Source organism: Dermochelys coriacea, chromosome 22, assembly GCF_009764565.3.
Source record: "Dermochelys coriacea isolate rDerCor1 chromosome 22, rDerCor1.pri.v4, whole genome shotgun sequence".
In the NCBI taxonomy this organism is placed as follows: Eukaryota; Metazoa; Chordata; order Testudines; family Dermochelyidae; genus Dermochelys; species Dermochelys coriacea.
This window is the reverse complement of record NC_050089.1, coordinates 7,801,320-7,817,181: the sequence shown is the minus strand read 5'-3', so window position 1 is coordinate 7,817,181 and position 15,862 is coordinate 7,801,320. Positions and strand designations below refer to the sequence as shown.

The 15,862-nt window shown below is 49.4% G+C and overlaps 1 protein-coding gene across 12 annotated transcripts in view; it reads right to left on the bottom strand.

The window, feature by feature from the left end:
- NTM (neurotrimin) overlaps positions 1-15,862 on the bottom strand; it is a 669,964-nt gene that overhangs the window by 21,918 nt on the left and 632,184 nt on the right. For all 12 annotated transcript variants that reach the window (XM_043500940.1, XM_038380967.2, XM_038380972.2 and 9 more), the window contains 2 exons: positions 5,380-5,514; positions 3,634-3,754 (listed from right to left, as the gene is read on the bottom strand). In XM_043500940.1, the coding sequence (XP_043356875.1) occupies positions 3,634-3,754; positions 5,380-5,514 (256 nt within the window). The remainder of the gene's footprint in view (positions 1-3,633; positions 3,755-5,379; positions 5,515-15,862) is intronic.

Here is a 15,862-nt window from a genome sequence, read left to right as displayed (position 1 = left end):
AGCAGCCACCATGGCAGAACAGTCTTGGGTCTTGCAAAGCTCCCAGGATAGGCGGCGATGATCACCATGTGGACACAGCAACTCTTTACCAGCAAAACGACAGACTCTGGGGCCGGTTTTAGACTTGTCCATACATGAGAAATAAGCACATGACCATGGCACGGCTCCAGTCCCCTGGCATGTAGGGACTGAGCCATCTGAACACGCACTAGGTATTGAGATCCTGTTTGGATGAGTCCTAAAGCACTTCGGGGTTTCCCCTGTTATTCTCTGTTTCTTCCCTCCATGCCAGCTTTACACTCCTCTCCCCTCTGCCTTCAAAATTATCCCCTTGTTCCCTTCCAAATCTGACAACCCCAACAGGTGGCCTAACCCCCTGTTCCATGGACCACTTCCTTCACGCATCCCTAACAAGTTCTCCTGACCCCCTTCCTCCTTAAAATCTATCCCCCCAGGCCTTTGGGGGAACCCCTGGCAGTGTGTCCACTGGGCCCCGGCATTGCTGATAAATCCAGGCATGCTTTCAGGGGCACATCAGAGAGCAGGCCCATAGCAGGCTTGGTCTGAGTGGAGTTGTAGTTTGGGGTTCTGCAAACATGTTGCTGAGCTCCCTGGTGCCTGCAAAGACCTTCACAGAGAGGAGACCGGAGAGAGAGGTAGATGGAGCTGGAGGAAACTGAGTGAGGATTGTGTAGTGGGAAGAAGAGGCCTGGGACATCATGTTAGATGGATGAAATGGTCTGGCGGGGACTTACAGAGATGGGAGGAGCTGGCATCGCTCTCAAGGGACACTGCTGAGGTGCTACAGAGAGAAGAGAAGACCAGAGGGACAACTGGAAGAGGAAGGAGCCCTGCATGGGACTGGAGACAGGGGGATTGGAGAGATGTCAGGCACAAGAGCCTTTCTTCCAGTCACCAGCTCCTCCAGAACTCCAGCAAAGTTCAGTCCTGGCCCAGAAAAAGGTCAGAAACTCAAGTCTTCCCTTGATTTAAGCCAAATCTATTTGCTCCACCCTTACTGCCAAGGGAGTGCTGAGTTTAATCCTGTTGTTCGATTCAAACTAGGATCCAGGAAAACCCGCTCCAGAGAGCCCTTCTCCGGCTAGCAGAGCATGGTATGTGCCTGGCTAGGCTCTGGGAAGATTGTGAAGTGGCAGAAAGCCCTATGTATAGGAACCCTAACCCTAGCCCTGAGTACCAGGCCCATAGGAACCCCAACCCTAGCTTCAAGTACAAGGCCCATAGGAACCCCAACCCTAGCTCCAGGTATCCTCCCACAGCAACCCTAACCCTAGCTCCAAGTACCAGGCCCTTAGGAACCCTAACCTTAGGGCAGGGAGCCCTAGCCATAAGGACCTTAATCCTAGTGCAGGGAGCCCTACCCATAAGAACCCCAACCCTAGCTCCAAGTATCCTACCTACAGGAAACCATAGTGTAGGGCAGGGAGGAAGAAGGCGAGCCAAGGAGGTGGGTCACAGCTGGATCGCACTGCCCTCTTTCTGGCTAAACGCAGTGTGGCGTGACATCCTTTGCAGGTCTGCCATTCACTGATTTTTTGTTTCCTCCTTTCACAACTCACTCGCCCTCCTCCCCAGCATCTCTATTTCTTCAGGCACTCTGGTCTTTTTTTACTAGCTAATTCCTCCCAGTGGGTGCCTGCTCTTCATTACCACCACCCCAGCTTGCTTTGGGTCTCATCTGACACCTCTAAATAGCATTTGGCTTCAATATGAATATGAATATTATTCATATTAGTGGTTTAAAGATCAGTGCAATATGGCCTGCTTCTGAAAAGTGCATAGCCCGATGGCAAAATATCCTCCATTTCTCCATTCCTGGGATGTGCTTAACACACAAAACACATGAAACAACCCTAACAGTTGGTGTAGGGCCTACATAAACAGAGATCTATCTAATCTTATGCTGATAGATTATCATAGGATCTGAGCGTCACACAAGCTGTTTTAATGTGTTTATCTCCACCACACTCCCATAAAGTTGGACAATGCTGTGATCCACATTTCACAGAGGGGGAAGCAAAACACAGAGAGGTTAAGTGACTTGTCCAAGGTCCCACAGAAAAGTGGCATCGCTGGGAACCAAACGCAAGTCTCACAAATCTCAGGCTAGCACCCTAGTCACCAGACCCTCCTTCTTCACTTCCCATAGGGGCCTCATTCTGGCATGATAAGGGCCTTACGTTTCATCTGCCATTTCAAAGGAACTGGACCGGGAGCATCTTTAGTCTTAAAGCTGCTGCATTTTCACATACCCCCAAAGCCTGGATTTGTGCTTCCAGTAATACTATCAGCACTTTCAGGCAAGGAGCCACGCAATCTTCACCAAGGAGAGGAATTACTTTTGCTCCCATTGTACAGATGGAGAAAAGGAGGCACAAAGACCATAATGGTTTGCCCCAAGGTCATCCAAGGGGACATGGCAGTCAGGAACTGAAATTAGGTTAACTGACTCTCAGCCCACTTCTGTAACCACTGGATCACGCTGCCCCCTTTAGGCCCACAAATGCCATTTACACATGCAGCACGGGTCATGCACATCTGAATTCAAGGTAACTGACTTTAGAGTGCAGATTGTGGCCACTTTGAAAACAAATGCCCAGAAGATCCATTCCCAGGCAAGAAAACTAGCCTAGGAGTTCAGATACTCTATATTGTGGAGAAAGAGTTGAATTAAATATAAATTCATGACCTGATTTTAAGACGTGTCAAACAACTGCAGTTCCTTTTGGAATGGATCAGTGCTGCATGTGCTCAGCACCTGTACAGATCAGGTTACTAGTGCCGAGTTGGGCCCAATACAAAAATCCAGATTCGAACCCTACCCAAGTTGGGGGGAAATCTGGCTTAGAATCCAGATCAGACTTTGGATCTGAACGCCACCAGCCGCTGAACTACGGGCAAGTTTGCATCTGGATCTAAACACTCCACCTTGGGCCCATCTCTAATTAGCTGCTGGTCTTTTTCCTTTTGCTCCCAGGAGCACTGGCCTCGCTATCTCTGAAAAAGCCTCTTTTTAAAGGGCTAAACAAGATTCAGGGAGAGTAAATGGCTTGGCAATCTGGCTTCCTCTATTCTCCTCATCATTTAATTAAAACACCTGGGACCGAGGGATGCTCAATATTTAATTATTGTTTCCCCTGCCTGGAAACTGCACCTGGGTGCACTGGATGGAGAGGCTAGTCGCTTTCCCTGCGCCTTCCTTGACATGCTGTTTTTATGGCTCTTTTTGCCGCAGGGGGAGGGGGCGGGGAGGTGGTGTGGAATCACAACAGAATCCTGGTGCCTCTTACAACAGCACTACCAGGGAGTGGTCTATTCCCCACCTCCATCCCCCTCCTCTCTCCTGCAGTGACAGCCTAGCGGGCACAAAGACAGGATGACATCAGGTCACTGACCTCCCTTTTCCGGTGCTAACAGGCTCTGCAGTTCAAGTGAAGGCTTAACCACTCCAGCTTTGTGCAAGGTGAGTGGAGTGCAAAGGGCAGCCAGCCCAGGAGATGATGCAGGTAAATCCCCTGGGAATGGCGGTAGAAAGTTTTTGTGCTGGGGCGGATGCCACCTGCAAGGCCTTTCCATCTCCCTCCACCCCCAAACCCCATCAGATTCACCTACCTTTTGTCGTCTTTGTACCACTGGAATTCTGCAGCAGGGACGGCGGAGGCTTCGCACTGAAGAATGCCCTTCTGCCCCACGGGCACCCCGGTGCTCTTGGCGTCCGAGATGTACGGCGGGTCTGCGGGGACATGAGGGCGTGCGGGTTTCTCCCCGGGGCCTCGGAAAACCCTTCTTTTCTGCCTTCACTCCGCAAGCCTCTCTTTCTACCCCACCTCGTGGGCTGAGCCAAATGAATCAGTTTGCGGCAGAAGGTCCCTGTGCCGCCCTCCCCTAGCCAACACGAGGCCTGTTCCCCAAGCCGGTGCCCAGTTCCTGCCACTCAAGTGCTGTTTTACAGGCCTGCAAGGAACTTCACACCCAGCACTCAAGCAGATGGGAAGGGAATGACCCCAAACCTCGTTCTGTGTCTCTAACCAGCATGGGCCCTTCCGTCTGTCTGCCCCAGTTCACCAGCAGCACATGCTTATTGGAGCCTCTGGCTCTCTCCACTCCTAACAGTTTTGTTCCTTTGGTGTGAGTGCATGTGACTTTGTGTGTGCATGTATGAGCCTGCGTGAGAGTGAATATGCCCATGCTGGTGAGCGCATGCACATGTGTTGGTCTGTGCATATGTGTGAGCTCATACACGTTTGTGCATGAGTGTGAGAGCATGTATACGTTTATCTGTGCATGAGTGAGTGCCTGCACACTCATTGTGCATGAGTATGAGTGCATGCACGTTTGTCTGTGCATGTGTGTGAGCACATGCACACATTTGTACACATGCGAGAGCACATGCACATTTGTGCATGAGCATGAATGCGTGCACATGTTTTTGCAGTAGTGTGAGTTCACGCACAGGTATTTGAGCATATGTGTGTGAACGCATGCACCCATGTGTATGCTTTTTGAGCACAGGTGCTCCTGTGTGTACTACAGTGTGTGTATGTGGAAGTGCATGCCCCCTGGGTCTGTGCCCGTGTGTGTCTGAATGCATGCACTGTGTGTCTGTGTGTGTGTCCACAGAGGAGTAGGGAGCGAGGAGGGATGAGTTTTCTTCACCCACTCTCTTAGCAGCAGCGTTTCTGCTCATTATTTGTTTATAAATTCCCACTTGCTGCTCATTTCCCTCTTCACTTCTCCCCAGAGGTTATCAGCACAGCATCTCACCATGGGCTGCGAAAGCCCTGTGCACACAAAGAGCCAGGGAGGTGGGGGAGTTGGAAAAAACGGAATTCAAAAACCAAACGAATGGGTAGAACTACATCTGCTAAGAAAACAAGCGCTCCCCTTCCCAAACAACTCTGCGAATGCCCCCAGCCCCCTGCAAGGAGACATCCAGCTCTGCCCAGCCCTCCCCTCCTGCACAGATACCCCCAGTTCCCTGAAAGGGTGCCCCCAGCCCAGCCCTCCCCTCTCCCAGCCCCCTGCACAAACACCCCCACGCTCCTGCAAGGACACACCCAGCCCTCCCCAACAGACACACCCAGCTCCCCCCCAGCCCTTCCCAGCCCCAACCACTTGCAGACACATCGAGTCCTCTGCACAGACACATCCTGCCCTGGCCTCTGCACAAACCCAGACCATGCACCTTTTCTTTTGGCAGCGATACAGCCCGAGTGTGAGGGGACAATGGTCTCCACCCCTCCCCACCGCATTGAGGGGTGCTCTCCTTTCGTTGCCCACCACCATGTCTCTGCTAACCGCCTGCCCCCGGCATCTCCTCTGTGCTGCAGCCAAGAGCTGGCACCCGAGGTTACTTACAGTTCACGGTGACTTTCACTCTCCGGACAACAGGAGCCGCCACGTCGTTGGATGCGCTACACTCATACTCGCCAGATTGCTCCTTGGTGATCCCCGTGATCTCCAGGTACTCGTCTTCGCTCACGAAACCCACAGCTGCAGGGGCCGGAAAGAGAAGGAGAACACGGGCTAGGGAGCAGCGTCAAACCTGGGTTAACAGTTACGCTGGTTGAAAGGCGGGGGGGGGGGCCTTAAGCCGCTCTACCTACCTCCAGTGCCAGTGATGTTTCCTGACACAGCTCTTAACATGGGCCCCTTCTCCCCAACCCTCCTCTTCACCCCTTTCTCTGTCTGATGCAAGAGAGAAACTCAAGTGCTACTGTCCAGCCATGGAGTAATAAGAAATTGTAGAGCCAGGTTTAGCAGGGTCCCATGGCGGCCCATGTGCAGAAGACCACTTCCACCCTGGTAGCATTGATTTGGAGCCCGCAGTGTGGAAACATTCCCTTCTGGGTCAAGAGGGGAAATTCATTGATCAGGCCCTACGGACATGGTCAATTCTCTAGCTAGGCCCCTGGACTGTGATCCTAAAGAGTTCACCCTTTGAGAGGACTCGGGCACCCACTGAACATGGGATTCTTCATGTTGGATCTATACAGGGGGGAGCTGTGGATAACAAGCTATCCCTTTGGTTCAGCTAACAGGCTGCCTCACCAAACCATAAAGATCATTCCAATTTGGTCTAAACGCCAGGCTTGAATCTCCATAACTAAACACCAATGTCAGAAGGACCCTGAGCCAAGAAATTCCCCTTGTCCAGGACCTTTTACCATCAGCTGGGTATTAATACGATCTGACCATTGGAAAGCACCTTCCCATCCTGAAGGATCACAATACACACTCAGTTATCAGTTCATCCAGCACAGAAATGCTACCCCCTCTGGTGTGAAATGTAGCAACTGCTTCACACTACGAGCAAAACAGCTCCCGGCTTTACGAGAGGAAGTGCAGGACACCACGCACAATTGACTCTGATGGTGGGAGCGAAGGCAAGAAGATTGCCATCACCCATGTTGGAATTTGTCCCAGGACTCCAGGCCTGACTATCCCCTAATTTAGGGGCAAGGACTGACGTATCTTGATAGACAACCAGGGCCAGATTTTCCAATGAGCTCAGGGCTCCAAACAGTACCAAATGGGCTGAGTTCTACTGAAGATTTAGCCACTCATGTATGGGCTGTGCTCTCTGGAGGGCTTTGTTTTGATACAGTCCCTGCTGGCATGCCAAGTGCACCACAGCTGCATATCATGGTCAATGGAACTGGAGTCAGAGGGCCCACATTCCCTGCAGTAACCGGGACACCAGAAAAACAAGAAATGCAGGGAGTTAGGCTGGAAGCAACACAGGGACACAGCAGTGCCCAGAATTTAATAAGTTCCACTTCAGCTTAACCTGTGCTCACCCTCCCGTTTTGATAATGAACCACGGGGGCAGTGTGGGAGCTGTGAGTTCTCTGCAGACTAGCAGCTGGCAGCGTGGGCCATGGAGCTTGGGCTGAAGCCTCCCAGAGCCCTGGATTTTGCCAGCAGAAACCAACCGTGATGACCCAGTAGACGGAGTTTGAGCTGTACACAGGCCTGGCCATGCAGGGGGACGACAACAGCGGGAAAGTAAAACTTTTACTTTGCCTTACTGGGGAACAAGGCAGAGAGGTCTGCAGCTCTCTGAGGCTCACCACTGCCCCAAGCTTCACAGCAGTCCTCTGGAGAGCTAGTTTTCCCCAAAGCAGAATGAAACTGTGGAGCAACCCAGAGTTTTCACTAGAGACCAAGCCAGACGGTGAAAAGCCCTAGGAGGCACAACGTGCCCAATGGTACATGCAGGCAAGACAGCAGCCAAGGAGAGCAGGGGGCCAGGGTTCTGTACCCGTAATGAGATGTATCCACAGTGGGAGACAGCAGGAGCGGATAAAGGAGAAGTGCCCTGCACTAATACAGCATTGCAAGGAACGTGGCAAGTTGGACCATTTTAGCAGAGTGCCCAAGAGCAGAAGGTCTCAAAAAGATGCATCCAGACAGGTACAAGAGCGAGACAGCACATCAGACAGTGGTGGTGACGTCATGACTCTCTCTTTGGGTCCGAGAGCATCCCAGGTTCAGGCTACTGGGACAGGAAGGCAACAAGAGACCATATCAACCTCTGTGTAATCAACAATGTGAACAGGGAAACGCCCTGCACGATTTCAGCTGGATAGCAGGGCCTCCTGCAACGTGATTGAAAAATCATTGGGAAGTTGATTGGAAACCCATACTCAGAGAGTAATTATCAATGGTTCACAGACAAGCTGGAAGGACATATCAAGTAGGATCCCTCCAGGATCTGTCCTGGGTCCAGTTCTATTCAATATCTTCATATATGATTTGGATGATGGCATAGAGAGAACACTTATAAAGTCTGCAGATGATAACAAGATGGGAGGGGTTGCAAGATCTTTGGAGGACAGGATTAGAATTAGAGCTTGATAAACTGGAGAAATGGTCTGAAATAAATAGGATGGAATTCAATAAGGACAAATGCAAAGGACTCCATTTAAGAAGGAATAATCAATTGAACAATCACAAAATGGGAAACCATTGCCTAGGAAGGAGAACTGCAGAAAAAGATCTGGGGGTTATAGTGGGTCACAAACCACATATGAGCCAAGCAATACTGTTGCCAAAAAAAGAAGCAGCAGCAAATATCGTTCTGTGATGTATTAGCAGGAGTATTGTAAACAAGACACGAGAAGTAATTCTTCCGCTCTATTCCATGCTGATTAGGCCTCAACTGGCGTATTGTGTCCAGTTCTGAGCGCCACATTTCAGGAAAGATGTGGACAAATTGGAGAAAGTCCAGAGAAGTGTGACAAAAATGATGAAAAGTCTAGAAAACATGACCTATGAAGAAAGATTGAAAAAATTGGGTTTGTTTACTCTGGAGAAGAGAAGACTGAGGGAGGCCATGATAACAGTCTTTAAGAAGGTAAAAAGTTGTTATAAAGAGAAGGGTGATAAATTGTTCTCCTTATCCACTGAGGAAAGGACAAGAAGTAATGGGCTTAAATTGCAGGAAGGGAGATTTAGGTTAGACATGAGGAAAAGCTTCTTAACTATAAGGGTTGTTAAGCACCGGAACAAATTACCTAGGGAGGTTGTAGAATCTCTGTCATTAGACGTTTTTAAGAGCAGGTTAGACAAACACCTGTCAGGATGGTCTACATAATACTTAGTCCTCCCTCAGTGCAGAGGACTGAACTAGAGGGCCTATTGAGGTCCCATCCTGACCTACATTTTTATGATTATTTGATTTGTTGGGGTGAATTGGACTCAAACACATGCTTTACAAACAGCAGATGCAAACAAATAATGTACAAAGAGCACAATGCAGCCCATAGGAAAATGTGACCTGAAAACAACTGATCCAAAATATAACAGTTGTTTCCAGCTCAACTTTGTAGTGGTAGAAGATAAACTCCACAGATCCCTCTTGGGAACTATGGCCAGGCAAGCGATGGATCCAATCAGGTTCAGCTGCAATGCAAAAGAGGGAGACCCATGGACAACTGAGACCATTTAAGAAGCATATGGGGATATTTTCAAAGGCCTTGCAAGAAAGCTGCAACTAGAACTAGACCCTGCTGTGGATTCGGTGTGCTTACCATGAAGGAAAATTACAACGGCACTATGTAATCCAGTACACAGGGAGCCTGAAAGCCTGCAGAGCAGGGGTATCATAGCACGTGAAGAGGCCAGCACAACTTGGGTAAGGAGCACAGTGATGGTAAAGACGTTATCAGGCAAATTATGCATCTGCCTAGACCCAAAGCCACTCAACTGAGTATTAAAAAGATGCCACTATTCACTGCCCACAACTTCCCAAAGCCAGAATCTTTGTGTTCTGTGATGTGAGGAATAGGTTTTGGCACATGAGCCTGGATAAAGAGTCCGGTATGCTGACGATGTTTGCAATGCCATTTGGTTGCCACAGATGGCTGCGCATGCTGACGGGCATAAGCCCAACACCAGAGATGTTGCACAGAAAATTCGCCCAAGTGCTGGAAGGACTGCTTGCGGTGAAGAAGTAATTGCAGATGATATCCTTATTGTAGGTGAAGGGAGCATTGATACAGGAGCTGAATGGGACCATTGCAGAAAACGACAAGTTTTTCTACAGTGATGCAGGGACAAGAACTTAAAACTCAACTGAGAAAAAATGCAACTCAGACAACATGAGGTGACATATATTGGACATTTGCTCACAGCAGAGGGACTGAAAACAGATCCCAAAAAGCTGAAAGCAGTCAGAGACATGCCAGCTCTAGTGGCTATGAAAAGGGTACAGCACTTCATAGGCATGATAAATTTTCTGACCAAGTTCTGTCCACGCTGCAGCATCAGCTCACAAGGCAGGATGCTGAACGGGACTGGGCAGGTCCCCAACTGCAAGAATTTGACACTGTGAAACAAATTATAACAGATGCCCCTGTCCTGAAGTACTACCAGCCAGGAGAACCACGGAAACTCCAGGGTGATGCATCGGAGAAAGGTGATGCTCCTCTTTTGTCGCTTATGCCAGCAGAGCCCCTGTCGCGGGGCTGATACACCCCATCACCCCATGGAGGCAGGGGAGAGGCCTCAGCACCCCACGATCAAGTTTGAAGGGGAGCCCCGGGTCTCGGGGCTGCACGGCCCAGGGGCCTTAGTCCTTGATGCGGCCCTTGATAGCAGGGCAGTGCAGCCTATCAGCCAAAATCAGTACCACAGCCCTTGCTGTCAGGGCAGTGCGGCCCAATGGCCAGAGTCAATACTAGTGGCGAGCAGGGCCATCACCCCAGGGTGAGTAGTGGCCAGGATAGGGGGATCCAGGCCCACCCTCTCCACCAGGTCCCAATCCAGGGCCCTATCGGTGGTGGGTTTCCCCGCCACCAGCTTGGCGGGGGTCCCCCTGAAACACACTGACCTTGGTCCGGTTTCCCCGCAAAACCTCCCTGGATCACTTCCTACCCAAGTCTCTGGAGTCCTCCCTCTCTGGGATTCTCCAGTCTTTCCCCTCTCCACGATGTCCCATGCTGGTGTGTCGGGGTCCATCTCCAACTGGCTGGCCTCTGCGTCTTGGAGTGCAGGCACTCCTCCCCCAGGAGCTGGCGACACACCTCCTTCCCCGCCAGCAGTCAGCCCAGACTAAGCTGTTCTGCTGGCTTTTATATCCTGCTTCCAGCTGGAACATGCCCTGCAGAGCCTGGGGGGTGTGTGGTCTCCTCGGCTAAGAGAGAAGGGTTAACCCCTGCTGTACCCAGTGTGGGCTGTTACACCCCATCACAGCCTTGTCAGAGGCTGAACAGTGGTACGCCCAAATAGAAAAAGCGCTTCTGGCTGAGGTATTTGGAGTGGAGCGATTCCATCATAGTACATGTTTGGCCACCCAGTAATAGTGCAATCAGATCAGAAACCCCACCAGGCAACCATGGCAAAGCTCCTTCCTAGCGCTCGAAAGAGATGGCAGTGTATGTTGAGGCACCTCCAGCACTACCCGGCAGAGATCAGATGTTGTCCAGGGTGACTACCGGTGTTGGCTGACACCCTGCGCTGGGCATATATCCCCAGCATCAGCAAGTTGGGGGAAGGGGATCAGGGCACCAACTCCATTAGCATGCTGCACTAGCTCCCAGTTTCACAGTGACACTGATGGAAATCAAAGAGGCTTTGGAAAAGGACCCCCAGTAGTCTAGAGCGAACTAGCAGGGCGGCCAACAGACAAAAGCTAAGCATCGGGAGGAGCAGAACCATCTTTTCAAATTATGGACTGGAAATGGAATATCATATTCTGAGGACAAAGAGCTGTTGTTCATGCAAAAAAAAAATACATGCCTCACACCTGGGCATTGACAGCTGTCACAGACAGGCTCTCTGGCATGTTTATGGGCCAGGAATGAAGAGTCAACTCTGCCCCTTGATGGAAGGGTATGACACTGTTCATGCGATAACCACCAACCGCAGCCCCTTTCACTAAGGCACCCTCAAACACCAGGCTGTATTGGCTCAGGGCTGGCTGAAGAGCATCATCTACTGAACCACAACCACTACCTCCTGCAGTGGTCCTCGGAGGTCCCCCAGCCATGTGCCAAACCTCTCCAAAGCATCTTCACCAGCAAGCTGGGACTGCAGCACAGATGGAGCCAGCTGGTTCTTGGTACTGGCTGTGCCCCTACCCTATGTTCATAAGTAGCTCATATTAAAAAAAATATCCAGGTTGTTAAATCTATGCTTCCCGTGGTGCCATGCCTGTGCCCTGTTTCAAATGAAAAAGTATGTTTGACCTTGAAAGAAGAAGAAGAAGAAGGAAAAAAAAAAGCAGCAGCAGATATTTTTAATAGCCCCGGAACAGGGAGAGAGTGGGATTTTTGTATTTATTTCTTTGAAATCTCGCCATCGCCTTTATCAGATCTCCTGCAGCCGGGCTGCTATAATTACTGTGCAAAGCATCTCTGAGACCAGTGTCACACTTAATATTCCTATTAATTTTAAACGGTAGTCCTTGGTACATATGTGTGGCAATTGGTGTCATATTTTAATTAGGCCTGCCCTACACCATCTGAAATTAATAATAGCTTGAATTACCAGTGTAATTTATAAATTAACATTGCCGCCACATTAGGAAATAAATTAGCTCCGGACAGCTGTTTCTGGGATTGAGTGCCAACGGTGAGGGGAGTGCTCACAGGTCCCCCAGGGAGATGGGGCACTTGGCTGCTGGATCAGGGGAGACGAGAGGACGCTGAGTCCTGCAGCTCTCCTGCCTCTCCTCTCGCCCAGGGCGATGCAGTTCCGAGAAGCACCTTAATGATGGTGTATGCGGGGGTTTGCCATCCAAATAAGTTATGGCTCAAGGTGGGTGGCTGGTCACATCTCATGCACAGTTACTTGTGTGAATATGGAAAATACGCACACTGCATGCTCAAATACATCCCCTCCACAGCTGTCCAGCTCCTGTAGGCAACCATACCAGAACCCATCACTGCAGCATCTGAGCAGTGAATATGATCATGTAGATTGGCAGCATTGCTCAATAGGGTATCTGTCTATCTGTCTGTCTGTCTATTTATCATGCCCCGATCATTATAGTATAAGGCACCAAAATATACCCACACGCCTGCATAGATACTGATGCACACACACGTTCTAAGATATGCACATTTTCACTGCACAGATGAGTATGCAAACATGTACATGAGTATACACACACTGCGTATTAGCACAGGTTTGCAGATGTGCTCATGTGTTTTCATGCGTGTGTGCATTTTGCGGAACACTCACTGTGTGGCTAAACATGGCCCATGGCAATCTCTCCAGCACCTGTGACTCACCTGGGGACCAGGAACTGTGAGTCTTACGTGGAGAGGAGTCCTCCTCCCTGGCAAGTAAGCACAGCTGCTCCATGGTGAGTGGACATAGGATCTGCATAGCAGTACATTCTCCAGCCTCACCCCTTACCCAAAGGCCCCCCTCATGGAGACTCACAGAGCTGAGCTCTGTCCCATACAAGAATCCCATCCCTATAACATGTTTCCCCTCTTGTACAACACAAACATAGGTTTCAGAGTAGCAGCCGTGTTAGTCTAGACACCACCGATTTCCTGAGGAAACTACAGTCCATTGGTGATCTTCCTAAAAACACCATCCTAGCCACTATGGATGTAGAAGCCTCTACACCAACATTCCACACAAAGATGGACTACAAGCCGTCAGGAACAGTATCCCCGATAATGTCACGGCTAACCTGGTGGCAGAACTTTGTGACTTTGTCCTGACCCATAACTATTTCACATTTGGTGACAATGTATACCTTCAAATCAGCGGCACTGCGATGGGTACCCGCATGGCCCCACAGTATGCCAACATTTTTATGGCTGACTTAGAACAACGCTTCCTCAGCTCTCGTTCCCTAATGACCCTACTCTACTTGCGCTACATTGATGACATCTTCATCATCTGGACCCATGGAAAAGAAGCTCTTGAGGAATTCCACCATGATTTCAACAATTTCCATCCCACCATCAACCTCAGCCTGGACCAGTCCACACAAGAGATCCACTTCCTGGACACTACGGTGCTAATAAGCGATGGTCACATAAACACCACCCTATATCGGAAACCTACTGACCGCTATTCCTACCTACATGCCTCTAGCTTTCATCCAGATCATACCACTCGATCCATTGTCTACAGCCAAGCGCTACGATATAACCGCATTTGCTCCAACCCCTCAGACAGAGACAAACACCTACAAGATCTCTATCATGCATTCCTACAACTACAGTACCCACCTGCTGAAGTGAAGAAACAGATTGACAGAGCCAGAAGAGTACCCAGAAGTCACCTACTACAGGACAGGCCCAACAAAGAAAACAACAGAACGCCACTAGCCATCACCTTCAGCCCCCAACTAAAACCCCTCCAACGCATCATCAAGGATCTACAACCTATCCTGAAGGACGAGCCATCGCTCTCTCAGATCTTGGGAGACAGACCAGTCCTTGCTTACAGACAGCCCCCCAATCTGAAGCAAATACTCACCAGCAACCACACACCACACAACAGAACCACTAACCCAGGAACCTATCCTTGCAACAAAGCCCGTTGCCAACTCTGTCCACATATCTATTCAGGGGATACCATCATAGGGCCTAATCACATCAGCCACACTATCAGAGGCTCGTTCACCTGCGCATCTACCAATGTGATATATGCCATCATGTGCCAGCAATGCCCCTCTGCCATGTACATTGGCCAAACTGGACAGTCTCTACGTAAAAGAATAAATGGACACAAATCAGACGTCAAGAATTATAACATTCAAAAACCAGTTGGAGAACACTTCAATCTCTCTGGTCACTCGATCACAGACCTAAGAGTGGCTATACTTCAACAAAAAAGCTTCAAAAACAGACTCCAACGAGAGACTGCTGAATTGGAATTAATTTGCAAACTGGATACAATTAACTTAGGCTTGAATAGAGACTGGGAATGGATGAGTCATTACACAAAGTAAAACTATTTCCCCATGGTATTTCTCCCTCCCACCCCACCCCCCACTGTTCCTCTGATATTCTTGTTAACTGCTGGAATTAGCCTACCTGCTTGTCACCATGAAAGGTTTTCCTCCTTCCCCCCCCTGCTGTTGGTGATGGCTTATCTTAAGTGATCACTCTCCTTACAGTGTGTATGATAAACCCATTGTTTCATGTTCTCTGTGTGTGTGTATATAAATCTCTACTCTGTTTTTTCCACCAAATGCATCCGATGAAGTGAGCTGTAGCTCACGAAAGCTTATGCTCTAATAAATTTGTTAGTCTCTAAGGTGCCACAAGTACTCCTTTTCTTAACACAAACATACCAATTCCACAGCCAGATGGCCCTCATCCTCATAGACTCATAGACTTTAAGGTCAGAAGGGACCATTATGATCATCTAGTCTGACCTCATGCACAACGCAGGCCACAGAATCTCACCCACCTGCTCCTGCAATAAACCTCTCACCTATGTCTGACCTATTGAAGTCCTCAAATCATGGTTTAAAGACTTCAAGGTGCAGAGAATCCTCCAGCAAGTGACCCGTGCCCCACGCTGCAGGGGAAGGTGAAAAACTCCCAGGGCCTCTGCCAATCTGCCCTGGAGGAAAATTTCTTCTTGACCCCAAATATGGCGATCAGCTGAACCCTGAGCATGTGGCCAAGACTCACCAGCCAGATACCCAGGAAAGAATTCTCTGTAGTAACTCAGATCCCACTCCATCTAACATCCCATCACAGGCCTTTCGGTCTATTTACCACTCATAGTCAAAGATCAATTAATTGACAAATCACGTTATCCCCTCAAACCATCTCCTCCGTAAACTTATTGAGCTTAATCTTGAAGCCAGTTAGGTCTTTTGCCCCCACTGCTTCCCTTGGAAGGCTGTTCCAGAACTTCACTCCTCTGATGGTTAGAAACCTTCGTTTAATTTTAAGTCTAAACTTCCTGATGGCCAGTTTATATCCATTTGTTCTTATGTCCACATTGGTACTGAGCTTAAATAATTCCTCTCCCTCCCTGGTATTCATCCCTCTGAAATATTTATAGAGAGCAATCATATCTCCCCTCAGCCTTCTTTTGGTTAGGCTAAACAAACCAAGCTCCTTGAGTCTCCTTTCATAAGACTGGTTTTTCATTCCTCGGATCATCCTAGTAGCCCTTCTGTGTACCTGTTCCAGTTTGAATTCATCCTTCTTAAACATGGGAGACCAGAACTGCACACAATATTCCAAATGAGGTCTCACCAGTGCCTTGTATAATGGTACTAACACCTCCTTATCTCTACTGGAAATACCTCGCCTGATGCATCCCAAGACCGCATTAGCTTTTTTCCACAGCCATATCACATTGGCGGCTCATAGTCATCCTGTGGTCAACCAGTACTCCGAGGTCC